The sequence below is a fragment of the Plecotus auritus genome (assembly GCF_963455305.1).
Source record: "Plecotus auritus genome assembly, chromosome: 7".
Classification (NCBI taxonomy): domain Eukaryota; kingdom Metazoa; phylum Chordata; class Mammalia; order Chiroptera; family Vespertilionidae; genus Plecotus; species Plecotus auritus.
In genome coordinates, this window is record NC_137774.1 from 17,339,833 (window position 1) to 17,367,392 (window position 27,560).

The 27,560-nt window shown below is 47.5% G+C and overlaps 1 protein-coding gene across 1 annotated transcript in view; it reads left to right on the plus strand.

The window, feature by feature from the left end:
• Window positions 1–17,123: 17,123 nt before the first annotated feature.
• WIPI1 (WD repeat domain, phosphoinositide interacting 1) overlaps window positions 17,124–27,560 on the plus strand; it is a 28,544-nt gene continuing 18,107 nt past the window's right edge. The window contains exons 1-3 of the mRNA XM_080682292.1: window positions 17,124–17,335; window positions 22,133–22,215; window positions 23,488–23,657. Coding sequence (XP_080538418.1) covers window positions 17,160–17,335; window positions 22,133–22,215; window positions 23,488–23,657 — 429 coding nt within the window. The 5' untranslated portion in view covers window positions 17,124–17,159. The remainder of the gene's footprint in view (window positions 17,336–22,132; window positions 22,216–23,487; window positions 23,658–27,560) is intronic.

Sequence of the window (27,560 nt, forward strand, 5' to 3'; positions counted from 1 at the left end):
ATTTTTTTTATTGATTTAAAAGAGGAAGGGAGAGGGGGAGAGAGATAGAAACATCAATGAGAGAGGATCATTGATGGGCTGCCTCCTGTACGCCCCACACTGGGGATCTGAGCCTGCAGCCTGGGCTGTGCCCTGACTGGGAATCGAACCGTGACCTCCTGGTTCATAGGTTGACACTCAACCATGGAGCCACGCTGGCCGGGCAGGACGCCCCTTTTCCCACCTCCAACCACACCCCAACCTCTTTTCCAGGTGCCTCCTTCAGAACCATCTCAGCCATCCTCGGCCTTCGAGACCAGCTAACACCATTTTTTTGAGCTTAACTCCTTATTGCCAAGCAACATGAGCTCCCGAATTCATCCGAATTATTCCATGGCAGTGGAGGCCCCATCAACGGCCTGGTCACCCGGCCTCTGCAGGCCTCCTACCCCTACCTTTCTCAGGGCTTCTCTTTCCACCTCGAGGTGGAGGGCTTGGGCCTCTTCTTCCGAGAGCTGGCGGCGGAGAAGCTGGCGGCGGAGAAGCTGGAGGGCGCTGAGCGTCTCGGGAAGATGCACAGCCGGCGTGTGGCCGCGTTCTCTTCCAGGACGTGCAGAAGCCTCCCCAAGGCGAGTGGGTAAAACTCAGGGCGCCGGGGAAGCCACGGCGGTCCTGGAGAAGAACCCGAGCCGGGCCCCTTTGCATCTGCAGGCTCTGCCCACACAGACCCGCAGCTCCGCGACTTCCTGGAGAGCCACGTCCTGGATGAGCAGGTGAAACGCATCAAGGTGGGCGACATCTGACGACTCACCGCCCTCATCTCCGCAGGCTGGCCCGCCCCCAGGCTGCTCAGGGCGAGTATCTCTTCGAAAGGCTCCCCCTCAAGCACCACTGGAGCCCAGAGGCCTTTGAGGGGCCCCTCGGCCTCACCCTAGTGTCTGGCTTCTGTCTGAGCCTCTCTCTGCAACCACGAGGCAGCCTTTTACGCCTCCCCCCCACCCCCCCCGCCCCGGGAGCCCTCTCCCAGGCCTTGGACCAAATGGAAACCATAAAGCTTCCTGCAGCAAAAAAAGAGAGAAAGCTTTTGCTCTCTTAATATTGGAAATAAAAGAGTATTTACGACAAAGGCGTGTTCGGAATAAAGAGAGATACTGTATAGAGATAAAAGAGCAATATCCTGGGGAGATGTAAAAACCCCACCTGTGACACCCCACCACGTGGCCTGAAGATCCGTGAAGCCGAGCGACAGAGACCCGGATCAATAAGCTCCCCAGGCCCTAGCTGGTTTGGCTCAGTGGATAGAGCGTTGGCCTGCGGACTGAAGGGTCCTAGGTTCGATTCCGGTCAAGGGCATGTACCTTGGTTGCGAGCATATCCCCGATGGGGGGTGTGCAGGAGGCAGCTGATCGATGTTTCTCTCTCATCGATGTTTCTGGCTCTCTATCCCTCTCCCTTCCTCTCTGTAAAAAATCAATAAAATATATTAAAAAAAAATAAAAAATAAGCTCCCCAGGAGGAGGCCAGGTCCACACGGGGAAACCAGAACCACCCCGGAGAACCCAGAGGAAGACTTGGGCCGAGGAAGGCATGTCATTGTTCGGGGCCATCACCCAGGTACTGGTGTCCCCTCAATACGTCTATGCATTTAACTTGTACAAGATACAAAGTTTTATACTTCGCCGGATTTTGTTCTCGCCCCGTTTCTGAAATACCTATGCTATTTGCTAGACGTTTTGAGTAGATGCTTCCCATTAGGTTTAAGGGAGTTTCTTTCTATTCCCAGCTGGCCGAGGAATTTTATCGTGAATGAACTTGGAACGTGTCGATCCACGCATATGTTAAGTTGCACTGAATGTATTACTTTTCAAATGTTAAACCATCAAATACATCCAGTGTAGACGTCATGATTTTTTAAAGACATTTGAAAACGTCTTAGTTACTTATTTAAGCACAGAGGAAAGCTCGGGTGTGCTGGTTTCGCAGGTTGGTGTTCCGTGGTTTTTATTTGATGAGCTGATTGAGAAACCCTGATGGGGAGCGGCGAGCCGCAGCCACCTGACTTCCTGCTCGGCTGACCATTCATCACAGGACCGGAGGCGGCCCTGCCCGCGGCCAGCCTTCTCACTATGTGCGACAGCAGGCCGCCGGAGACCAGGCCGTCCCTGGGGCGCTGCTGTCCAAGTCACCCAGCCTTCCTGCCCTCCTGCACACGCACGGGGTGTCCAGCACAGGAAATAGCCTTCTGCCGGCATCCTCCTCATGCCTCAGGAAGCACACCTCATCTTTTGAAAAGCAGCCACAGAAATGACAGCTGACTCCCTACCTTTCCAAAAACCAACCCCCACCCCGCCCAAGAACAGCAGAGTGGATCTGACTGCATGCTCCAAGTTGGGAAATCTCCCAGGCTTAACAGGGTTCAGCCGAAGCGAAGATGCCAAACTCCACGGAGCTATGTATAACATAAAATACATATTAAAATAGTAATGGTTTTAGCCGAAACCGGTTTGGCTCAGTGGATAGAGCGTCAGCCTGTGGACTGAAGGGTCCCAGGTTCGATTCTGGTCAAGGGCATGTACCTTGGTTGCGGGCACATCCCCAGTAGGGGGTGTGCAGGAGGCGGCTGATCGATGTTTCTCTCTCATCGATGTTTCTAACTCTATCCCTCTCTCCCTTCCTCTCTGTAAAAAATCAATAAAATATATTTAAAAATAAATAAATAAAATAGTAATGGTTTTAGAAAGATGAGCAAGAGTCAGAACATTACCAATGGACAACAGAGTGCTGAGACTGTAACGTAACATGCATTTCTTTCTCCAAGTGTTCCTCTTCTTGTTGACGGGTTTTTTAACCGAACAGGTAATACATGCCCCTGTTTAAAACACCAGTGACAGATTATACAAATGAAGTGTAAGCTGGGACCTCTGCAATAGTGTCAACAATTTAAAAAAAAAAAAAAAAGAGAGAGGAGTAAGCTCCCTCCCTACCCACTCCCCCTAATCTCCAAGCCTTTGGAAATGACAAGAAACCTGGAAATTACTGTTTCCAGTTTATGTCCATTTTCCCGGAATCAACAATGCACATTCAAGAGAGACAGGGCACTTGGTCCTGGCTGGTGTGGCTCAGTTGGTTGGGTGTCATCTAGTGCGCCTGGGGGTTGCCGGTTCGATTCCAGTCAGGGCACATGACCGGGTTGTGGGCTTGATCCCCAGCAGGGGGCGTGCAGGAGGCAGTCGATCTATGTTGTGCTCCTGCATCAATGTTTCTCTCTCTCTCTCTTTCTCTCTCTCTAAAAATCAATAAAAAATATTTTTAAAAAGAAAAAGAGAGATAGAGCACTTGGCTGGCGGACTGACAGATAGCGGCAGCTAGATCAATAGTTCTGTCTCTTCCTGCTTATCCGTTCTGTGTGAGTCTGAACTTAAGTTTAAATGTACGTTTGTACAGTGGTGTCCTCAACCTAATCCTCCTCAAAATTAAAAGCAATTTACAGGCTGGCATTTGCCGAGAGGAGCCGACACCTTCCATTACAAAAATAAAGTTACAAAGAGTAGAACGTTGCATGGGCTTATCAAGGAATTTGCAAGAAGTGAAGCAGGAAACCCCAATGATCAATCTAGATATCACATTAGCAGATTATTGTGTTATATAAATTATGACCTCAAATGGTGTTTGTTTGTTTTTGCGGTTTGTACATTTATGTTGATACTCATGTGTCTCTCTAATCGCCATTGGGTTTTATAGTAATAAAATACTTTTTGCCCTAGCCGGACTGAAGGGTCCCAGGTTCAATTCTGGTCAAGGGCATATGTCCGGGTTGCAGGCTTGATCCCATTGTGGGGTGTGCAGGAGGCAGCTGATCAATGATTCTTTCTCATCATTGATGTTTCTATCTCTCTCTCCCTCTCCCTTCCTCTCTGAAATCAATAAAAAAATATATATATACTAGAGGCCCGGTGCACAAAATTCGTGCACAGGGGGGTGTGTCCCTCAGCCCAGCCTGCACCCTCTCCAATCTGGGACCCCTCGAGGGATGTCCGACTGCCCGTTTAGGCCCGATCCTACCTGCAGGCCTGGTCACCCCCAACTTCCCTCCTCTGCCAGCTTGGTCACCCCTAACTGCCCTCCCCTGCTGGCCTGATCGCCCACAACTGCCCTCCCTTGCAGGCCTGGTCCCTCCCAACTGCCCTCCCCTGCTGGCCATCTTGTGGTGGCCATCTTGTGTCCACATGGGGGCAGGATCTTTGACCACATGGGGGCAGTCATCTTGTGTGTTGGAGTGATGGTCAATCTGCATATTACTCTTTTATTAGATAGGATAGAGGTCTGGTGCATGGGTGGGGCCAGCTGGTTTGCCCTGAAGGGTGTCCTGGATCAGAGTGGGGGTTCCCTTGGGGTGTGGGGCAGCCTGGGCGAGGGGCCTGTGGTGGTTTGCAGGCTGGCCACGCCCCCTGGTGACCCAAGCGGAGGCCCTGGGTTCTGGGGTTTATTTATCTTCTACAATTGAAACTTTGTAGCCTTAAGCAAAGCCTGGGCCGGCCAGGGTGTGTGGAAAGCTTGGCTTCCTCCATCGCCTGGGGCAACCCTAGCCTCCTGCTCTTTCCAGCTCTGTGGCTGCCGCCATTTCTGTTTGGATTTATGTATCTCCTATCATTGAAACTTTGTAGCCTTGAGTGGAGGCCTAGGCCAGCAAGGGCAGGCGGAAAGCTTGGCTTCCTCCATTGCCAGGGAAACCCAAGCCTCCCTCCTGCTCTCTGTGGCCTTAGCCATCTTGGTTGGGTTTATTTGCATATTCACTCCTGATTGGCTGGTGGGCGTGGCTGGTGGGCGTGGCTGGTGGGTGTAGCAGAGTGATGGTTAATTTGCATATTACTCTTTTATTAGATAGGATTAAAAATATTATTAAAGAAAATAGCCTTACATTTTAGCGCCATTAGCAGCACTTTTTCCTGCTTTTAAAACAAAAGGCCCTGCCCTTCCATTTTGCACTGGACCCTGCTTTTCCATGTTTACCTGCAAATGATGTCACCGGCCGTGGCTGGAAGCTTTGTTGTGCTATAAAGACCCACAGGCTCCACCCGACGTGCCTGGGCAGAGACGGCAGGAACGCACTTGGGAGTCTGGCTGTGTCCCCTAGAAGGTGGGCAGGGAAGGTGTGGACACAGAGCCTAGCGCCTGCTCCTCACCGCAGGCAGCAGTGGGGGAGGTGAGGCTCCTGCGCTCCCGGAGTGGAGTGACGGAGGCTGCAGGAGTCAAGGCTGGACCCATCTCCAAGGGCTGCCCGCCACCTCCAGGACAGCAGAAGCGAGAGGCTGTGGACGGGCACTGGGGGAAGCAGCCGAGAAGGAGCCACAAGAGGTCGCCCACACCAGGAATAGGCAGTGCCGAGGGGCCGTGAGGCCACCGAGTCTTTTGGAGACATTTGGAGAGCGGCCCTAATGGGAGAGTGTGAGGCAAGAGAGGACTACAGGGTGTCACTGATGAAGACTTCTCCCCTCTCCTGCTCATCCCACCTCCCAGCCCCGATTCAGAAGATGGAGATGGAGCGACGGGGTGGGGGAGGCGGGAAAAGAGGGAAAGAAAGCTCAAAGGTACCCAATTGGCTTTGAGAAGGATGTCTCCTACTCTCCAGAAGGACTTGAAAATGTATGGGATCGGTGCGGACCTTAATTTCTGTAACTCTGATGATAGAAAAGTAAGCAGCATCCTGTTAGCCCCTCCACCAAGTTCATGTAAGAAACCAATTAAAAAAAAAAAAGATAGCCCTGACCGGTTTCGCTCAGTGGATAGAGCGTCAGCCTGTGGACTGAAGGGTCCCGGGTTCGATTCCGGTCAAGGGCATGTACCTTGGTTGCAGGCACATCCCCAGTAGGAGGTGTGCAGGAGGCAGCTGATCGATGTTTCTCTCTCATCGATGTTTCTAGCTCTCTATCCCTCTCCCTTCCTCTCTGATAAAATATCAATAAAATATATTAAAAAAAAAAAAAAAAAAAGATAGCCCTGATCGGTTTCCCTCAGTGGATAGAGCGTCGGCCTGCGGATTGAAAGGTCCCAAGTTTGATTCCAGTCAAGGGCATGTACCTTGGTTGCGGGCACATCCCCAGTAGGAGGTGTGCAGGAGGCAGCTGATCGATGTTTCTCTCTCATCGATGTTTCTAACTCTCTATCCCTATCTCTTCCTCTCTGTAAAAAATCAATAAAATATATTTTAAAAAAAGATAAAAAAGAAACCGAATCATACACACATGTTCTAATAGAAATAGACCTTCTGCTATTTCTTTTCACATAACAACATATCTCAGTGATGGTTCTGTGTCAGTACCCATGATGCTGCCTCACTCCTTCAGTGACTGCGTGGTCTTCCATGGAGGCACCACAATTAATGTAACCTGTCTTCCGCCAATGGCATTTTGTTCTTCAGTCTTTTGCTGTGGGTGTATTAGTTTTCAAATCAGAAAAAAAAATGCATTGACTTTCTTCTAAGTGCACATCACTGAGAGGAAATAAAAAGGAACTACATGTTTTTGATTCCTTGATTTGTTTGTAAAAAGCAACAAGGCTAATTTGTATAGTGGACTCTTCGTTGTTTCTAGTGTCCCTCCCCCCACCGCATTGTAGTAATCTAGCATTTGATGGCAAAACATACGTATCTTGTAGTAACTGAGACTTGAGTATGGTAGTCACCACTCCATCACTGATTAGCCTGGTGACCTTGGATGGGTTGTTTAAGTTTTTAGAGCTTCCATTCCTTTGTCCACAAAATGAGGTTAATAATTCTTACCCGGGAGTGTTATAAAAAGTAGAGATAATCTTTGGAAACTATGGAGCATATAGGACGTGCTCAGTAAATGCTTTTACTATTGATGTTTTTGTTTGTGTGTGAATGTGTCCGAGTGCAACAAATTATGAACTTTTGGGTTGCTTCTCCACCATTCAACACTCGCTCTGCATTTTGATATGCACAATGATATAGTCATGAGGAAGGCAAACATATTTTACTATTGAGCTAAGCAAAGGATGTTGCAGAGGAAGGTACGGTGTTTAAAGGCAATGGAGTTCAAAGGCAAGAAAGGTATTCTTCTCTATTAATATCAATCATTTGTTCTCAAGCTGTGCTTCAGGGATGCCTGGGGCCACCCAAGAATCTCTTGGGACATCTGTGAAGACAAAACTATTTTCAAAATAATACTGAGATGTGATTGGCCTTTTTTACTCCCATTCTTCGGCTAAGGCACAGGGGGGTTTTCTGAAGCCTGTGTGATGTGTGACATCAGGCCGAATGCAGAAGCAGCCATGAGAATCCAGCTGTCTTCTACTAAGCCAGACACCGAAGAGATTTGAAAAAGATGTTAAACAGTGCCTTGCCTCAAGAGCCACTAATACTGTATAGTTCCTGGACATTCGGTGATAATACTAATTCAGTTTGGACAACATTATTTTTCAAGAGAGGCAAAGAAAAAGACAACATATGATGAGTGAATGGAAAGATAAGGTGGAAAAAAAGATAATTTGAGTGTGGTTTTTAAAAATGATTGTTTCTGTGAGTCAGTCAGTTGGCATATATTTCATGAGTCCCTATTATGTGGTCGAGCATCATTCCAGATGCTGGCAGAAGACACAAGAGACCCTGCCCTCATGGGGTTTACTTTCTAGATGGAGGAAACAGATAGTAAACACGTAAATAAACAAACAACGTAGTTTCACATCGTGGTACCTGCTCTGAACGAAATTCGTAGGCTAATTTGATAAGAATCTCTGGGGGCAGCCTGGCCAGAGTGGCTCAGTTGTTGAGCATCATCCCATGTACCAAGAGGTCACTGGTTTGAGTCCTGGTCAGGGCACATGCCCAGATTGTGGGCTTGGTCCCCAGTAGGGGGTGTGCAGGAGGCAGCCCATTAATGTTTCTCTATCATAGATGTTTCTTTCCCTCTCTCCCTTCCTCTCTATCTAAAAAAAAAATCAATAAAAACATATTTTTTAAAAAAAGAATCCCTGGGGCTAGAAGGAATTTGGCTATATGGTCACCAGAAATTACATACCTAGGTCAAGAGGATGGAAGAACCTATACTATGTTCATGGATTAGAATGAAAGAAGACTGGAAAATAACATCCTGCCATTCAAATAGTCAGTGCATAAAATGGTACAAAATAAGTTATTTCTGTCCTTGGTTTGGGACAAATCTCTTTTTTTAAAAAACAACAACACTCCCCATCCCCCAAAGAAAATATAAACGAAAAAGCAACCCCACCAGATTCCCTGGGGTTGCCAAAGCAGGATTCTTTCAAGAGCTCAGGAAAAAGAGCCTATCAGAATGCCAGGGGAAGTGTTGATGTGCTCTGGGAGGAAAGTCAGAGGCAGGCAGAACATTCCAGCAAGCAAGGTCAGACGTGGGTCATCTGTAGATAGTTAGAGGCTTAGATGCCCACGTGTGGGAACAGATCCCTGGGAGAAAGCAGAGAGAGAACGGAGGGCCCAGGAAACAGCCACGTCAGATATTTTAAGACATGTCTCGCCCACTTGTTATCTCTCCCAAAGGCTCTTCGGAAAGGACCTCTGGAGCCAGACTTCCATTAGAAATTAGAACCGCACCGAAGGGTTTTTCCCACCTCAGAGAAATAATAGAAAATCTAAGTCACACGCCCTTCAGCTCCGCAGCCGTGAAAACTCTCCGTCGTGCCAGCTTTTTATCCCTCACAAGTATTTGCAATTGATAAAGAAAGTAGGAAATCATGTAGATAACGGGCACCAAAATAAACCGGCGCAATCGGTGTTAGCCAGTCTGCATTTCCGTCTATAACAGGGGTTCTCACTCATCAGCGACACGTGACTGGCTCAGAGCTGCTGCAGCCGCTCCAGCCGGCCTCCCCTCTGACAGTGTTCCCGAAATGAAAGGAATACTCAAAACACCAAACCAGGACATTTCTCTCCAGTGCTTCAGTGACCGGAGCATCCTCCGTGACCTCTGCCCTGGCATCAGCTGCGACCTCTTCACCAACGTCTCTCTCAATGCCCCCATCCACCTTATGCCCAGGATATAGATATATACCAACTGTCACATTAGTATCAGATGGGAGAACACAAACACGGTCATTTCAATAGAAGCAGAAAAAGCACTGGGGAACAAAAACCACAACATGTTGGTGTTATCACAATGGACCACAGTCCTGACAGTAATGAGGCACCATCCTCAAAGATCATACCCAACAAGGCAGGTCCCTGCGTGTGAGAGACATTTCTGGGGACGTTAGAATTACTGGTGAAGCTTTGAAGGGAGAGGCGAGAGCCAGCGAAATGTGGGTAACCAATGACACAACCTCATTCCACTAGGAAGCCCGTGCGGCCCAAGGAAATTCAGGTGACACCGGCTGCCAGTCTACATGTTGACCTGTCTCTCCTTAGTCCGTGTCTAATAGGCCATCGAGTCCCACAGCTTCTACCTCCATCCCCCCGTTGTCCCTGAAGTTCAAGTCTAATCATCTCTGACCTGACGCACCAGCCTCCCACCTGCTCTCTGCCTCTGCTTCCCCATCCGTCCTTGCAGCCTCCACTTCTGCTGCCACCTGAGCTTTCAAAGACGCAAGTCCGGCGTGGTGGGTCAGCTTACCCGCGCACACAACTCCGGGGCGCTAAGGAAGTGTACGTTGCTTAGCCTGGAGCCAATTCGGCCTTTCTCCGGACCTTCTGTGTATTACCCGAGACCGTCCAGGGAGGCCCAGGGCAGGAGGGAAGGGAAGAAGCCCTCATCAAGCCAAAAGAGCCTACAGCACAAGCGCTCAGCCAGAAATGTTAACATCAGGAGGGACCAGGCAGACAAGAGGCAACTTACAAAAATAACACACACTTCCTATAAAAACATTTGGCAAAACAGTCCTTACCCCTTTTGTTCATCATACACTGTCTTCCAATTGGTACACTAGACAATTTCAGCGGGTGCGCAGTGTTTCCACTATAGACTCACAGAATTTTATGGTAGGGGGTCATCCTTCCATCCAGCTTTTCCTAAACTCTGTTCTAGGGAATGCTCGGGGCGGATCACACCAGTAGGAAACCACCACCAGGCTCACCCAGTGTTGGTTGTACTAACTTACTGCAGCAAAGCAGTGTGCACACCAGATGCGCCACCAGGGGGCGTCTCAGTAACAGGCTGTGGGCAGGGTCTTCGGTAAACTTTGGGTCTGTGCTAAGTGATTTGAAGGTGGGAAGGGAAGGAGAAACAGAAATCAGGTCAGGCGGGATCTGGTCAGGAAGCAGGCGTTTTAAAAACTGGGTATCTCACACCTTTGGTTAGAGGGCAGGAGGAATGGAGTGAGTCGGGGAAGGCATTGATACGAAAGAATTAGTCACCCCGTGTTGGTATTCTGCACTGGCCTCGCCCCGGCCTTGCTTCTGACTGTCCGGTGGGGACATCACAGAGCAGGGCTCACTTCCACGTTCTCAGGTCCCACAAGGAGTCTGTGGGGGTTCCCGGAAGGAAGAGACCTACATACGCCTGGAAAACGTCTGTTAAACAACGTTCAATAGGCACAACGCTGGGCTTTCTGGCACATTTTTTTGTTTGTTTTGTTTTCCCCCAGCACTTTTAGCATGCCAAAGGGATTAGAAATTTCCCAGACACCTTCAATTCATTTTCAACCAGCTGCCTGGGTGATTCTGTTCAAATATAAGTAAAAATGTCCAGCATATCATTCTGACCTCTTTTCCTATTTATTGTGACCCCTCCTCCAGCCACCCTGGCCTCCTCCGCGTTCCCCGAGCACTTTTGTTCCTTCTGCCCAGAGCGCTGTTCCCCCTCGTGACTGCACAGCCTGTCCCCTTCTCTCCTTCAGTCTTTGTCCAAATGAAATCTCCCGGTGAGCTCTTCCCTGCCCACGCTCTATAAAATCTCCCCCTCCCCAATACTTCCACATGCCCTTCCACAGCTTGGTTTGTCTCCCGGCCCATCACCGACATGGAAGATGCCGTACAGGTTATTTATTTATTTTTGTTTTTGGTGTCCCTGCCCGTGTGGGCAGGCATTTTTATTTACGGTGCACCTGATGAAAGAGAAATGGTCAAATGCATGCATATGAAACCCCTCCCAAACTCCTCCTTTGGCAGAGGAAGTGGTGAGGCCTCTGGGGTTTTCCATGTATAGACCGTCAAGAAGTTTGGGAAGCCACTTGGGGAGCCTTGGGGCTCTAGGATCAGCTCTGTCTTCTCCTTCAATCCTGACTTTTCCTTCAAGGCCCACCCACCAGCCTGGAACTAAACACTGTGCATCACTAGATGGCGCTGTTCACCAAGAATGGTGGGACTCAGCTCTCTCCGGGATCCTTAGGCCTTTAGTCACCTCCTCAGAGTGAAGGATTCTGAGAAATGGATACCACTCCCTACATCATTTCTTAGAGTCTAGACTAAGAAGAAACCCTTAGCTGTACAGAACCACTTATCAACTAGCTGGACCCGCCCTGAGCTCAGGTTAACCCTTTGCTTGGGAACAAAAGATGTTTTTAAATACTTCTAATAATACCCTGGCAAACATAAGCAAAGCTTCCATCCCCCTACTCTGCTCCTCCCCCCACCCCGCCCCCGGGAAAAAGCTGCAGGGTTCCATAACCTGCCCTTGCACTTGGCTTGTGGCCAGCCCTCTTGGCACAATGCTGTCCCTTTCTCCCTACCCCTGGCCTCTCTGTCCCTGTACAGTTTGAAGTACAGGTTAAGATGCCAATTCTATTTCTAGCCTTGAGCCACAACAGGCTGAGAGGCAGCGTGGAATGGTGACCTTGTACTTGGGGACTGAATAGGAGCTACATCTCCATCGCAAACTGCCCTGGCCCTTTAGCAACTTACCCAACATCTCTCCAATTCGGTCTATGCAGCTGCGTGGTGGGGACAAAACCCGAGGAACCGGACAGATGCGGTGAGCATGAAATAAGAAGATGGACGAGGCTTCAAGCCACGCTTTCTGTAAAACTCCCTTTTCCATGTTCCGATCCGCTGTACTCAGAAACTTAAGTCAGGGTGACTGGCTGACCTGCTGAATCCTTTCCTGCCGTCTCGGCCGGTCTTGAGATGGCCCGGCGAACCAAAACCCCATCACTGAACGGACCTCTCCACCTTGTCTCCACACTAAGTAGGCCCTTAGCTCAAGGTGTGTCTGCAAATGCACACTCAGCGGAAGCTACTGTCATCATGACTATCAGCCCATCAGCGAGTATTGATGGAGATCTTATGAGCTACCTTGGGGGGTTAGGAAGATTATTCTGGAAACAAAAATAAGATGTGGGGGGAAGATGAAGACAAAGACACCAGTTCACTCTCCAGTGAAATGTCATTATTTCTGACATGTGAGAGGAAATACATAAGTCAAGGAACACGAGAATTGTTGGTTTTGCTCTCTGCCCTCCCCCCTCCACCTGCCCTTTTAAGTCAATAAAACCAGGAATAATGGTTCCACCTTGGGAACCTTTGCACATAATAGGACTGTTCCTTCCCTGCAGTCATGTTCTTCCATACAGACTGTGCCTGTGATTAGGAACAGAGAGTTCAAATGTGCCTGCTGCTTAGCCACACCTGTGGCCCTGGACTTCCTGTTTGCCAATCTGATAGGGTCACCTGCTCTCCCAGGAATCACCCCACAGCCAGCCACCCTCTCCTACTTCAGGCGGACTCCGCGAGCTTCCTTCACATCACCTGGCCCCTGGCCCCAAGGCTTACCTATTCTGTACTGTCCCCAGGCCCTTCCTCCCCATCCTCTTTTCCCAAAGGCCCACCACACACCTGTCCATTAGGGTTCGGCTCTTTCTCAGCACAGGTTCTGAGTGTTGAAACACATCAGAAAAGCACTAGGAGATTATTTCCTGTGACCTGATTTTATAAAAATAGACTTTATAAAAAGAAGATGAGGGCAGGAGTGGTATTTGCTCACCTAGTAGTTACTCTAATTATAGACAGTTGGGTGTGACAGGCAACCTTACTGGGTGACATGAGGGTTGCGTCAGACAGGATGTCTCCTTCCCAACTTCCCCTGGTAATGCCCCAATCGGCAGTTTTAAGTGACAACCTGATTGTTCTGCAAATAGGACGCCTCCCCATGAGCTGAATTAGGGGCCTCTGCAATTTTGTATTCCCAAGGATGTTCGAGTCCCAGAACCCAGCGTTATTCCCCCAAGATTTGCTGACTTGCTATTTCTCTAGGAATAATGGGTGTTTTGTCTGGGAAAAAATAGCCACTTAGAAATTCTCATTTGGAAAAAGGAGAAAAAGCCTTATTCCCATTGCAGTACAGTGCTGTGTTCACGTCCTCCCCCCAATATCTTTTGCTTCTGCTATTTAGCAGTGGAATTTCTGTTCCAGCAATGTGGAAAGATTAGGATGATGTAAATCCAACATTCAAATTAGGAGCTTCCACCCCCATGGCACCTAGAATTAGGCCTAGGATTTAAAAACAAAAAACGGAGCCTGACATTAAATGAATTCAGCACCTCTGAATATAGTTGTCGCCTTTCCGTTGGCTTTTTATATGAGTGGACATCTGGGAATTTTTAAAAAATATATATTTTATTGATTTTTTACAGAGAGGAAGAGAGAGGGAGAGAGAGTTAGAAACATCGATGACAGAGAAACATCAATCAGCTGCCTCCTGTACACCTCCCACGGGGGATGTGCCCGCAACTAAGGTACATGCCCTTGACCGGAACAGAACCTGGGACCCTTGAGTCTGCAGGCTGATGCTCCATCCACTGAGCCAAACCGGCCAGGGCCATCTGGGAATTTTTGTTTGAGGGTGGAGCCCCTCAAAGAGGCTGCTTATGCCTTTAACAGATGTCACACACTGGCCCTCCACAAACCACATCCAGCTGGCTGATGTATTTAGTTTGGTCCACATGGTGGTTTTTTAAAATAAGAATCAGTTGTCAACATTTTAAACAATAGTTTTATAGAAAATAAACAGGTTTATATAAATATAGATTTATATAAATATACATTTATGTAAAAATATAGATTTCTGAATTGTCTTGGGGGGAAAAAATAAAAACAGATGAGGCCCTAGTTGGTTTGGCTCAGTGGATAGAGCATCAGCCTGCAGACTGAAGGGTCCTGGGTTCGATTCCAGTCAAAGGCACATGGCTGTAGGCTTGATCGCTAGTTGGGGGGTTCGATTCCAGTCAAAGGCACATGGCTGTAGGCTTGATCGCTAGTTGGGGGGTTCGATTCCAGTCAAAGGCACATGGCTGTAGGCTTGATCCCTAGTTGGGGGCGTACAGGAGGCAGCCAATCAATGATTCTCTCTCATCATTGATATTTCTATCTCTCTCTCCTTCTCCCTTCGTCTTTCTCTAAAAAAAAAAAATAAAAAAAATCAATAGAAATATTAAAAACAAAACAAAATAAAACAAAACCAGATGAGGCAGTCCTGAGTCCTGAGATGTTATTTCCACTTGGGTGGATGGTGGATCGTGAGCCCAGTAGGAAACATACAAGGGGGATCATTCACAGGAAGGGTGGGACTAAGATGACCCGTTTTCTTCCATAGCTACCTCTCCAGGCCCGAACCTCAATTCCAAGGAACAGTCAGTTCTGCTACCTCACTATATCTGAAGCGAAATGCCTCTTCCTAAATGCCTGCCCAAGTATCTGAGAGCAGCACAACGGCTGCCCCTTCCCTAACCACAGAATCAGCTTTAACTCTTTCCTCCTCTTGCCTGCCACGCCCCTTCCCCACCTGTCACCAGGCCCGTGGTGTTCCACAGGGCGCTTAACGTCTAGCTAGTATGAACTGAGATATGCTGTAAGCGAAGAAGACACACTGGGTTTTAAATACTTATGCAATCATCATCATCATCATCATCATCGTCTAAACTAGCTGATTAATCATTTTACGTTGATTACCTATTAAGATGGTATTTTTGACATCTTGGGTTACATTAAAAATATTAAAATTACTTGCCCATTTCTTTTTGCCCTTTTAAAATGTGGCTTCTACAAAATTTAAAATTACGTATGAGGCTCACATCAGTGGCTCACATTGTCTTTCTATTGGACAGCACTACCTCAAAATATCTCTTGGTGTAGAGGTGCTTATTATTGTTACATGGCAATCATATTACAGTATATAAATGTGTCAAATCAACATGTTATACACCTTAAATTTATACAACGTTACATGTCAACTATATTTTCAATTAAAGAAATATCTCGAGTTTGTCCTAACCTATTTGATCTTGCTGCCATCCAATAGCCTAAGTGGTTGGCAAACTCATTAGTCAACAGAGCCAAATATCAACAGTACAACGATAGAAATTTCTTTTGAGAGTCAAACTTTTTAAACTTAAACTTTTTCTAACGCCACTTCTTCAAAATAGACTCGCCCAGGCCGTGGTATTTTGTGGAAGAGCCGCAGTTTGCAGACCCCTGGCCTAGTAGTATCTCACAGACCTTCACTCCTAGAATATCACATTAGTTTAGGCTTCCCCTACTCCTTCTAATCTGTTTTGCACACCCTGGCTGAGTTTATCTGACTAAAACACTGCTTTTATTATGAAACAGTCCTGCTCAAACACTAACACCAGCTCCCAATTCTACTCCATAAAGTCCAAACTCTTCGTAATAACAACTTCCACTTTTAAAACCTGTTCGGCACCTCATGCACTCCTCCCAGCAACCTAGCACCTAGCATGCCAGACACTTGGTTTTCTAAATTGAATAGGAAGGACTGAAGCGTTTTGCCTGAGCTGGGAGGGAGAGGGAACACACCTTTGATCTGAGAGGTTATAAAGATGATGCAGTTAAAGCATCCAAACAGCAACTCGATCCACTTAGGATGCTTATACAAACACCGCACAGTCAACCAAAGAGCAATCACACACATTGTGAATCTATGAGACAAACTATTTTTACATCAATCGAGAGAAGAAACTGCTATATTTGCATTTCAGAAAACCCAAACCGGAAATCCAACCAGAAAAGCTTAAGTGAAATAGTCCTCTTCTCTCCTCCATTTTATGTCCAAGTTTCAAAACAGATAAATTTGAATTATACCAATTTGAAATGCTGTGACATAACAATAATTGAAATACTATTTCATCTCAAAATTTGAAAAGCATGAATTAAAATTCCTCAGGAATTAAATAAATCTAAAGCTAGCAGAGCTGATAGAGGTAATGATTCATAAACTGTGCTGGTAATTCTACATGGCAGCATGTTTTGACCTGGGGAATAGAGACCCTTTGTCATCTCGAATTACATGAGTTTTGAATTGTGTATTCACGACTTCATACCTTTCATAAAATACATCATCCTATACATATTTTTTTTCTGCTACAAAAATCAAATAGGTTTTGTCCAATACTGTCTAGCAGAGCTGTTTGGTGCTTGGATCTTGAAATCAGACAAACCCACATTCTACATGGCAATCATGTTACAATATATAAATGTGTCAAATCAGCATATTATACACCTTAAATTTAAAAACACCCTATACCATTTATTGTATTACTTTGGACAGATTGGTTAGCAGTCCCGGCTTCAGTTGCCGCTTCTTTAAAATGGGCATAATTATACTTTTCTCACAGCGTTTTATGAGAATTCAACGAAATAATACACATCAATACAGTGCTTGGCATGTAGTAATTCTCCACGGCAGTGCAATGGCAAGATAACTTATCTGTCTGGCCTTAGCATCCTCATTTTAGAAACTTTTTTTCAAAGCAGCTTGGAGACTCGACAAAAGGGTGCGGCTTTGGCGTCTCACGCTTTCCACTAATCTCTGTAAATTTAATAGACCAAGAGTTACACATGACGGGGGACTGGGTGGGGTAGGAACCAGAGCGTCCGCCGGTCCCCTTCGCGGCAGCCGCGACGCAGATGCCGGCCTGGAGCCAGCAGGTCGGGCCCCAGCTGCATTTGTTCTTTCTTTCTCGCGGCTGGTCAGCGGCTCTGGCGATGAAAACACTACCACGTGGCCTGCAGCCTCTGCATCGGGCGCCTTCGCCCAATGGCGAGCCACGTCACGGAGTTGGGGGCGGATCTCCAGCAAGGCAGGTCCGCCCACAGCCTTCTCCAATTGGTCAAAGATGCGCGGCAGCATGGGCTCGTGGCCAATAGCGGCCTGAAGTTAGGACCCCGCCCTCTTAGTTGCACTGTTCGGCGGCACTGGCGGGAGGGGTGGGGCGAAGCGGAATGGGGCGGGGCCAGGGCGGAGATGGGCTGGCGACCCGGCCCGCAGAGCCGGCGCCAGCGGGCTGCTGAGGTGGCCGTTGCCGGCTCGGAATTGCAGCTTCCCCCGGCCGAGCCCCCGATGGAGGCCGAGGCCGCGGACGGCCCCGCGGGCGGGGTCGAAGCAGCGCTCAGCTGCTTCTCTTTCAACCAGGACTGCACGTAAGCCGCGGAGCCTGCCTGGCCGGGAAGTGGGGGACAGAAAGTCGCGACCAGGGGTGTTGTCCTGTCTGCAACTTGTAGCAATAGAGGCGCGGGCCTACGCCCCGAGAGGCCGGCGGCGGGAAGGCCGGCGGCTGTCCCCGACTGGTTCGGGTCTAGGTAGCCACCTCCTCTCCCTACCTCCTCCCCCAGCAGGGGGTTTGGGCGGCCCCCAAAACCCTTGCTCGGGTCGAGACCCAGAGGGGCAGGCCGAGGGTGAAAGGGGAGAGTTAGCCAGGGGAGTAGAGCTGAAGAAAGCTAAGGAATGGGGGTGGGGTGCTGACCAAAGTGGGGGTCTGGGGAAGGAGTGGCAGAGACCAAAACAAAGGAGATGGGAGGGGAGGGGCAGGCTGCAAGTTGACCCGAGGCGTGGTAGCTGGGCCCAGGAAGATGGGAGTCCAGGAAAAACTTTCCCATTTGTCCTTGAGCATCTCAACGTGGCATTTGGGCAGGGCCTCGGACAAAGAGGCAGCCTATCCCTGCGGCCAGGCCAGCCCCCGTCCCAGCCCCGGCGGGGCATCTGGCCTGCCCACTCGGGATGTCAGAAACCTTTCCGTCCGCTCGCTGTCTCCACACAGCCGCTCAGCGAGGCCGAGTCACCCTGTCTGAGTCCAAGAGCCCTTTCTCCGAGCTCCACCCTGTTGCTTTGTTGAGTGGATTTTTCATGTTTCACCTGGATGTTCACGTTTGGACTTTGGCCAGAGAGAGCTGGGATTTACCGAACTGTATTTCAGGCACCCGGAGGATTCGGTCCCTTGAAAGCATGCGTCTTTTTCCTTCCTGCTTTGCATGGAGTTGTTAGATGCCAGCCCTGGGGACCATATGGAATAACCTCTTTGGAATGTAACCCCCAGCGCATCAGGCAGGGATGACCTCTCCCCGGTTTCCCACTTCCTGCTGTACCAGTTTCTGTTGTGTTCTTGTTTGGAGTCAGCTTCAGGCTTGTGCTTTTGGCCTGCGACTGGGCTGTGCTAATATTGAACCTGCAGTGGTGTAATTAAGGCCATCGTGTACCATAAGCAATTCTGGCTTCCATTCCCTTTGTCTTTCTGTTTAAAAACATCCTATGCCAAACAGTATGTCTTTGTTCAAAACACTGTATGTGTGATCCAGTAATCTGGTTGCTGGGCAGCCTGGTCAGATGTGTGACTTTGAAGCTTTCTTTGACCATAACACACAATAAGAAATAGATATTACAACATCACCCCATACCCATATACAAATAATACCACTAAAAAGTGCATCACAGAATGGTGTTTATCTTTATTATGGCCAATCCCCTCTGGTATTTTCTGTTTCCTTTTTAAAAGCCATTTGTGACTCCCTGAATTATTTTTAGGATTCACTCATGGTTGAGACGTACAATTTACAAAAATGATAGTCTAGATAAAATTCTGATGTTTTGTAAGAAACATTTTGCAAGAGGGGATGGCTGTTGAAATGCCTGGGTGTTTTCCTTCCTAATTGAACACAGTTTAAGGAGTTATTTTGCTTATTAGCAAATGTTCTAATTTCTGCTTTATAGCATTGTTTATTAGATTATTTTTTTTATTTTTTTATGTTTTTAAAAATTGATTTTAGAGAAAGAGGAAAGGAGAGGGAGAGAAAGAAACATCGATTTTGGCTGCCTCTTACTGGGGATGGAGCCTGAAACCCTGGCATGTGCCCTGACCTGGATTGAAACTGGCGACCTCTTGACCTCTGGGTGCCTGGGACAACGCTCAATCAACTGAGCCACTTGGGCTAGATCCTATTAAAGTAATGTTAATCTTTTTTTTTTTTTTTTTTTTTTAATTCTCACCTGAGGATATTTTTCCACTGATTTTTAGAGAGAGGGAAAGACAGAGAGAAATATCGATGTGAGAGAAACACATCTATTGGTTGCCTCCTGCACGAGCCCTGACCAGGGCCCGGACCAGGGAGGAGCCTGCAACCGAGCTACATGCCCTTGAGTAGAATCGAACTTGGGACCCTTCGGTCTGCAGGCCGACACTCTATCCACTGAGCCAAACCAGCTAAGGCAAGTCATGTTAATCTTTATTCTAGTTAAGTCCAGGCTTTCACAGCAGTTGGATACGAATGTTATTTTCAAATCTGCAGGGTGCTTGGAAAGTTAATTTCCTTAGTCCCTACTGTCAGTTCGTTTTTTTTGGATGAAGGCTCTGCTGGGCAGCTCTGTCTCACTATAAATAAAAGTTTTTGTCACAGTCAGTTTGTCTTGAGCCACAGAGGGTATGACACTGAATTTTAAAATGAGTTGAGCCCCTTACCGAGCACATTTAGGATTACCAGTGTGTCTTTTCTCTAAGTGTAGTCTGAGTTTGAGATCTAATATTTCTGGGGAAGGTGGGTGAAGATGGCTCTGCTTCACTCACGCTTCCTGCGTGGCCTTGTGCTGGACACTTTGGGTGCATATTTTCATTTGATTGGAGAGACCTATGTGTCCCAAACCCTATGCCCATGAGAGGGGATGAGAATTTTTTTTTTTCTATAGAAAGGCTTTATGGGTAAAATAAGGTTTTCTCTGGATTCTTTGATTCAGAGATGTTTGTAGCCATTGATTAATCATTTACAACATAAATAGTGACCACCCTGCCATTTTCTCATATATAAAATTCTTCTGTTCCAGGAGCAGGGCATATGTTTAAAAATTAGTTTAAATTGCCAGATCTTTTGGTTAATAAGACTCGTTACATTTTTTTGTTTTGTTATTTGAAAACTTTAGAAACCTCTGTTTACAACTAAATGTGTCTACCTGTACGTGAAAAAGTTTATGTGAAAAAATTTAAAACACTAAGCACCACAGAATGTATTTTCAAGGTTTAAGATGCTGCTGGCTTGCCTTTTCAGTAGCTGACTGTCATCACTAAGGCTGTGTTTACAGATGTCAAACCTACTAATACTCTGAAGCAAAGGGCCAACACCATTTTAGCCACAGGGCAGGTTGGAGGGCTAAGGAACAGAAGCCCTTATCTCGCTGATTACAAGTTGACTCTAGTCACATATCCATGTGTCCCAGGGAAGAACAAATGTTTGGGTAGGAAAAAAAAAATATTCCAGAGAAAATCATGTGACCTTCTCTTTTTTAGGCGAGTGAAACAAGAGCTGTGGCCACCTGCCTTGTAGCAGTAAGCTAGCTGCTTATTTTAGTATAGGCTGCTCTGTGAAGAGCGAATCTCACCTTTTCATTTGTTTCTTGTTGTTTTTTTAATAAAGTATTTTTATTGATTTTTAGAGAGAGAGGAAGGGAGAGGTAAAGAGAGAGAAACATCAAGGATGAGAGAGAATCATTGATCGGCTGCCTTCTGCATGTCCCCCACTGGGGTTCGAGCCCACAACCCGGGCATGTGCCCTGACCAGGAATCCAACCCGTGACCTCTTGGTTCCTGGGTCGACGTTCAACCACTGAGCCACACCAGCCGGGCTCATCTGCTTGTTTTAAATGAGGAAGCTGGACTAAGTTTGAGGTCCACTGAGGCCCATGTTAAGGTCCCTTTCAGCTCAGACACTCCATTTTCCCAGGATAGAAGTGCTCAGGGTCAGACTGCTTATTCTGCGCATCTTGTGTGTCAGATTCGGTTCATCACTCAAGTCTTAAGGGCAAAGCAGGGGAGAGCTGGATGGGGATTCCCCGCTGCTGAACAAAACAAGCTTCATTTTCATTTGCCTTCATCCTGAGGCCAAGGAAACCTGGCTTCACACTCTGTCTTTATGTATGGGTTGAGAAGTGAAAAATTTAAAAACAAGATTTTTTTTAGCTGACCTTGTCCCAGATAAGCATTTAGTTTTTGTTTTGTTAGTTTGTAGAGCATATTGGGGGAGCAGGGGTGGACAGTGATCAGTATTTTTTTTTTTCAATTTCCCAAGTGAATTTAATGTCCATCCAGGGATGAGAGCCACTGGTATAAAGTGTCTGGGAAAGTTTCATGGAAAGTGGTCAAAAGAAGCATCTATTAAATTTTGCCTTCTAATGACCTACTATGCCTACTAGGAACATGTATTTCCTTTTTAAGCAAAAAACAAAACAAAACAAAAAAAACCCCCCCAAAAAAAAGAAAAAAAAAAAAAAGAAAGAAGTCATCAAGGGAATAAAAATGACATACCTCTTGGTAAAGTACCTCTCCAACAACCAGAAGACCCCTGATTGTGTTGGAGGTGGCACCATGGTGGATAGTCTTGAACATCCCGTTTTCCCTATTTCTGCTCAGCTGGGAAAGCATGGTCTCTGGTGATTTCGACATTTCATTTGATGGTTGAGCCCATGAAGTTTCATGTCTCTTAGCCACTTCACATTTCTGTGTGTAGTTGTCTTTAACCTCATCCCTTCTACCATGCCTGCCCACTTGACAAGGTGTGCCTCACCAAGTTAGCACCTGGCCATTGTGGCTCAGTGGTTGAGCGTTGGCCTATGAACCAGGAGATCACAGTTCGATTCTCGGTCAGGGCACATGCCCGGGTTTTGGATTCGATCCCCAGTGTGGGGCATGCAGGAGGCAGCCGATTGACGATTCTCTCTTGTCATTGATGTTTCTATCTCTCTCTCCCTCTTCCTTCCTCTCTCTGAAATCAATAAAAACATGTTTGTTTTTTTTTAAAAGAGAGGAAAATGTTATTAAAGCATTAAAAAAACACACCCCAATATTGAAGCACCTGAAGATGTTGGTTTATCTGTGAGAGGGAAAAGGGGTGTCTGTCTTCAAGTCTGTGGTTGGCATTCAGTACCTGTTGTCATTCCCAGGCTCTCCTTATCTCCCACAGATCCCTAGCAATTGGAACCAAAGCCGGTTATAAGCTGTTTTCTTTGAGTTCTGTGGAGCAACTGGACCAAGTCCATGGCAGCAGTAAGTGTGTGCGTGTGAGGTCTCAGGGACGCCAAATCCTCCCTCTGGACTTTAATCCGTGCTACTCCTGAGCTGTCTGTCTTTCTCTCCCTTACCCATCAAACTTGAGTCAGTATTTCTCAGGTTAAATATAAATTAATGTCTTTGCTTGCTTTAAAACCAAAACCATAGCAAAGCACTTGGTGGGATGTAGCAGTAGCGTAGGTAACATTTTATATTAAGAAATCCCTTGCTTGGAACCATACTGTTGACAATTTTTCATATATATATATGTACTGCCATCAGTTTTTATAGTTGTCATAGCAAAAGATCAGTTAGGATTTCCCCCTATTATATTGGCACTGTAGAATATTGGTAATGTTTTCAGCCATGGAAGTATGTCCTTTGCTGATAAAGCAATACAACCCCATGTACATAGTCCATATTGAAGATGCTGGCGTACTGCTAGTAAATATTTAAAAAAAAAAAATTCAGCTTAGAAATGTGAGTCTCTTATCTTCCCAGGGAACGTAATAGTTTATGCCACCATAATAGTGAAGACTATAATCTTTGGATTTCCCGGAAAGAAAGTGGTTTGGTAACTAATATATTGGGCTCCTAATTAATTTGTGAGATGTTATTTTTATTATGCCATTCTCATGGATAACTTGCTCTGTATCTGTCCTGAGTGGCTCCCTACGGGACTTGCCCAAGATCAAGAAAGGCGTGCATGGAAAAGCGTATTCTTCGGAGGCCCACTAACGTACCTTCTTCCCAAGTACGGAGGTGCTTCCCTGGTCATAACACTGACGTCCAGATGGTTTTCCACAGGAAAGGGATTCCAGAAATTGTCAGGGAGCACAGCAGGATGGGGAGGGGGTGCAGGTTTTTCTATGGCACTGCCCCCCATGGTGGTCCCTCTCGTAGCAACAGGGACAAGAATTCTGAAGGCAGCGGCTCCTGACAAAGCAGTCACTCCTTTGAAACCTCTGAATGAGAAAAGGGTAGCTGAGATGGCCCAAACCCCTCATTATGTTTCACAGAGCAAACAGTGGCACCCAGGGCCCTGGAGGGGAGCTCTGGGAATTCTGACTTGGTGTCTGGTCACTAGCATCTTCTTTCGATATGCGAAAGGGCTTTGGAACTGTTCCATTCGGAAGTGGCTAAAGCTTCCCCCGGGGGAGGGGGGGATGGTCATTGCGAATGCATTCTAATGGAGGGTGCCCAGTCAGCAGGACCTAAAGGACGCTGGCTGACTGGAACCCGGGTAACCTCGGCTGCTTTCCCCCCCAGATGAAATCCCGGATGTCTACATCGTGGAGCGCCTCTTCTCCAGCAGCCTGGTGGTGGTGGTCAGTCACACAAAGCCACGGCAAATGAACGTCTATCACTTTAAGAAAGGCACGGAGATCTGTAATTACAGCTACTCCAGCAACATCTTGTCCATAAGGCTGAACCGACAGGTAAGCAGTGGGGGTGGGGGTGGGGCGAAGATCCCTCCGGATTGCAAGGCTTTTGCTCGTTGGCACCGACAGGTAAGCAGTGGGGGTGGGGGTGGGGCGAAGATCCCTCCGGATTGCAAGGCTTTTGCTCGTTGGCACCGAGGAGAAAGATGGCTATCGTTCAAGAGGAATGCCTCTAAAACAAGCATCAAATTCTACAGGGCATTTTCACCCTCAGGCCTCGATTTATGGGGCTCCTGTAAAGAGAGTCTACTCCATGTGCTTGTCTCAGTGGTGGGTCCTCCCTGGTCCTCCTGCCTCTTGTTCTTTCTCAAACGTTGGGCACGGTGAGGGGAGCCCTCCCCTGGGTGCAGGCTGGGCGGACCTCTGGCTCTGAGACCCTGAGCTGTTGCAGGGACATCTTCAACACAGAGGGACGCCTCTCTGGTTTGGGTCCCCGGTGGTGGCATTCGCTGCAGACTGGCGGTCACGCCTCTCGGCAGGAAGCTCCTGAGGATAGCGTGTGGTCCTCCTGGGGTGGTTCTGAAGCCAGTCAGTAAAACTGCCCAGCGGGCCAGGTCCTTAGGCTTCCACGTCTCTTCCGCCCAGCTAACCCTTGAAGATTTTTCTTGTAGTGTTTTCTTTGTTGAAGGAAGGATTATTCTTATCTCAACTATGCAGCACCTTCTCTTGAAAAATATCTGTTCTTGTTAAATAAGTGGTTGAGGTATTAGCCGAGTTTCCGTTGAATTATTAGATTCTACATCCTAGGAGCAGGGCAGGGCCGTATCTTTTGTTCACTGCTGTAAGACCTGGTAGAAAAGATAGTGAATGCCTGGTAGAAAAATCTTCCACAAATGTCTGTTTCCTGACCGCCTCGTCCATAAACAAACAGAGACATTCTCTGCATGACCGCACAGCTCTGTCCATTGAGGCAGACATTCCCAGGAGGGGGGAGGTCGAGGACAATGGTCTCTCCTGTCTTTGCACCTAGACGAAGCGCTGATTAACTTTTTTAAACGACTGAGACAGAGTGCTTTCTGAAGTTTATGGTAAGGAAGAGATTATTTCTTTGAGTTGATCAAATATTTTCATTGATTCTCCACTTAAGCCTGCATAAAAGCAGAGAACAGTCTGAGAAATAGGATATGGGGATTTCTTTCTTTCTTTCTTTCTTTCTTTCTTTCTTTCTTTCTTTCTTTCTTTCTTTCTTTCTTTCTTTCTTCCTTCCTTTCTTTCTTTTTTTTAACGCAAAGAGGAGCCGGAATAAAGAAGAAAATAAACCCGGGTTCTTAGCAAGAGAGGAAAAGGCAGTTTGAGAGTTTTCAGCTTGAAGGCTTTTAATTTTCAGCACAATGCTTGGCTCAGGTGCTCGCTCTGAAGTCTGTTGGGAGCACGTTCAATGTTGTCGAACTGTCTTGTTTTTCCCTTTGCATGTAGGAGTAATCAGTGTGGGAACATTAACTATCCTCTTTCCGTAGCCGATGGTCTCCGTAAGGTTGTTTAGGCAAATGTCCTGGAAAGATCAGGATTCTCGAATAGTATCTATGGCATGTCTTTGTATAACTTCTCTCTTACTTGCTCTCTGATATTTTCATTAGCGAATGGGACAAGGGAGGATTATTCAAGTGTCCGACCCAGTCTGTTGATCTTTAGAGTCACCCCACTCAGCACAACACTCATTGCCTCTAAGGCTCTCCTCCCCCACCTTCCGAAGGACATCAGTGCACCTGGAACCACCTGGCTTATAATGGCCAAACTAATGTGAACCCAGGTCCAACATTTCTGCTCCTAAGAAGGTGCTTTGGAACAGGTCTGGGAAGCGTTTGGGGTTTGCTTTCCTTAAAACATTCAGGTTTGGGCCTTAACAACTTCTGGTTTAGGCAACTCCTGCAGCCCCGCCCTGCCAGGTGGCGGCAGCGGCTCCCTCAGATAGATAGAAAGGAAGAAAACCTAGTAATTGTGATATTTTAGTAGATGTGATCCCCCCGGTACTTAATTGAGATGTGTTCAATGGGATAAAGGCGGTTACCCAGATGCATTTCAATATGCGAGCGTTTATAGTTCTTTGCCACCTGTTCTCAACCTCCGCCTGGATGCCAAGGGCCCTAGAACAGATGCAGCATCTGCATCCAGGCTCGGACGCTGAGTCTAAGTCCGTGGTGCTCTGGAGCAGACGCTATAAATATATTTTTTAAAATATATATTTTATTGATTTTTTTACAGAGAGGAAGAGAGAGGGATAGAGAGTTAGAAACATCGATGAGAGAGAGACATCCATCAGCTGCCTCCTACACGCCCCCTACTGGGGATGTGCCCGCAACCCAGGTACATGCCCTTGACCGGAATCGAACCTGGGACCCTACAGTCCGCAGGCTGACGCTCTATCCACTGAGCCAAACTAGTTAGGGCTATAAATAGTTTTAATTGCTAAAAGGGTTATTAATTATAAAACCTCGAGAAGTTGACGAGAGTCGGAGTGACAGGGAACGAGCTGAAAACTGGCTGTTAAAGGAAGCCAGCTCCAGGCCTTCCCATCCCAGAAGCGTGCTGTCACTTGAACCGAGGACAAAGCGCCTCCTCTTGTCCTCTGCGTGTTCTCAGTCTGTTCCCCTCCCGCTTAATTCTTGTCTGCAGCCTACACGGGGGCGATGAGAACGTGGGCCAAGTGGGCCACAGAGCAGATGGTGCTGTGAGCGCCGGTGGGAAGAGACGCAGACGGGACAGACTAGCAGGAGGGGCCATTTCTGCAGGAGGCGTGTGTTGAGGACCCAGTGTGCTGGGGATTGGGTGTGGGGCTGGAGGGGAATACAAGAGAATATCAGAAACCTAAGAACATAAACACGCATAGAGTAAGAGAGTCCACACCATAGTGAGTGCTGACAAAAGGCACAGGGACCAGGGCAATCAGAGAATGTGTGCCCCACGGAGAAACACTCCTTTGTCAGCAGTTTGGAGACTCAGCACCCAGCCTCAGACCTGTGACCACAGAGCCCGAGTTAAAAATGAAGATGTTGACATTTTATTTTTCTGCTTTTCTGCTTGGTTCAAGTGTTAGTCTTCACTTTTCCGAGCTTTGAGGAGTCTTACTGGGCAAACAGTAAGGCAGGCTTTTCCCAGGAGGAGAGCCTCCTGCTTTTTTGTAGTATGTTAGGTACCTTCCTTTCCACGTTTTGTCCCCTGGGATAGAAGGGTCTGCTCCATCAACTGTGGCTCTCAAACACAGGTGTACGTCAGAACCCCCTGGGGCACTGGCTGAACCACCTCCCGAAACAGACTCTCCGGGGAGAGCCCAGGCCTTGCCCCTTGAGTGCTCAGATCCTCATCCAAGTCCGAGAACCACTGGCCCCGAGGGCCACAAGTCAGGCATGAGCAGAGGTAGGAGGTGGCTCAGAGTGAGGCCAGAGCTACCAGATGGGGAATTCTTGCCAGTAGCTCCTCACCATCACCCCCATCTGCTCACCTGTGCTGAGCTGTGCATCCAGTTCCTTACACACCGGCACGTTAACCCTGTGGCCTGTTTCCACTGGGTAGAGAGCACGGCTATGGGGAAGAGGCTCCAAACCTGACAGGTCTCGTTGGAAGAGGAAGAGAAGGGTCTTACAGCACTGGGGAGGGGGATCCCCAAGGAGTGGAGCTGAGCATGGGAGGGGGTCGGGGTGTTCCCATGCCGAGGCTGGAGGGCGTGCACAAAGGTAGGTCTGCAGGAGAGTTTAAATAAGTTAAAATCTGACCATTCATTGGAGAGGGGTAAATCAGAAGATTGGGAAGCAAAGAAACCTACGTCTGAACAAGAGGAAAGAGAGCCTGTCTCCATATACGACAAACCCACAGCCAACATTATACTCAATGGGCAAAAACTACAAGTGTCCCCCTTAAGACCGGGAACAAGACAGGGATGTCTGCTTCCACCACTCTTATTCC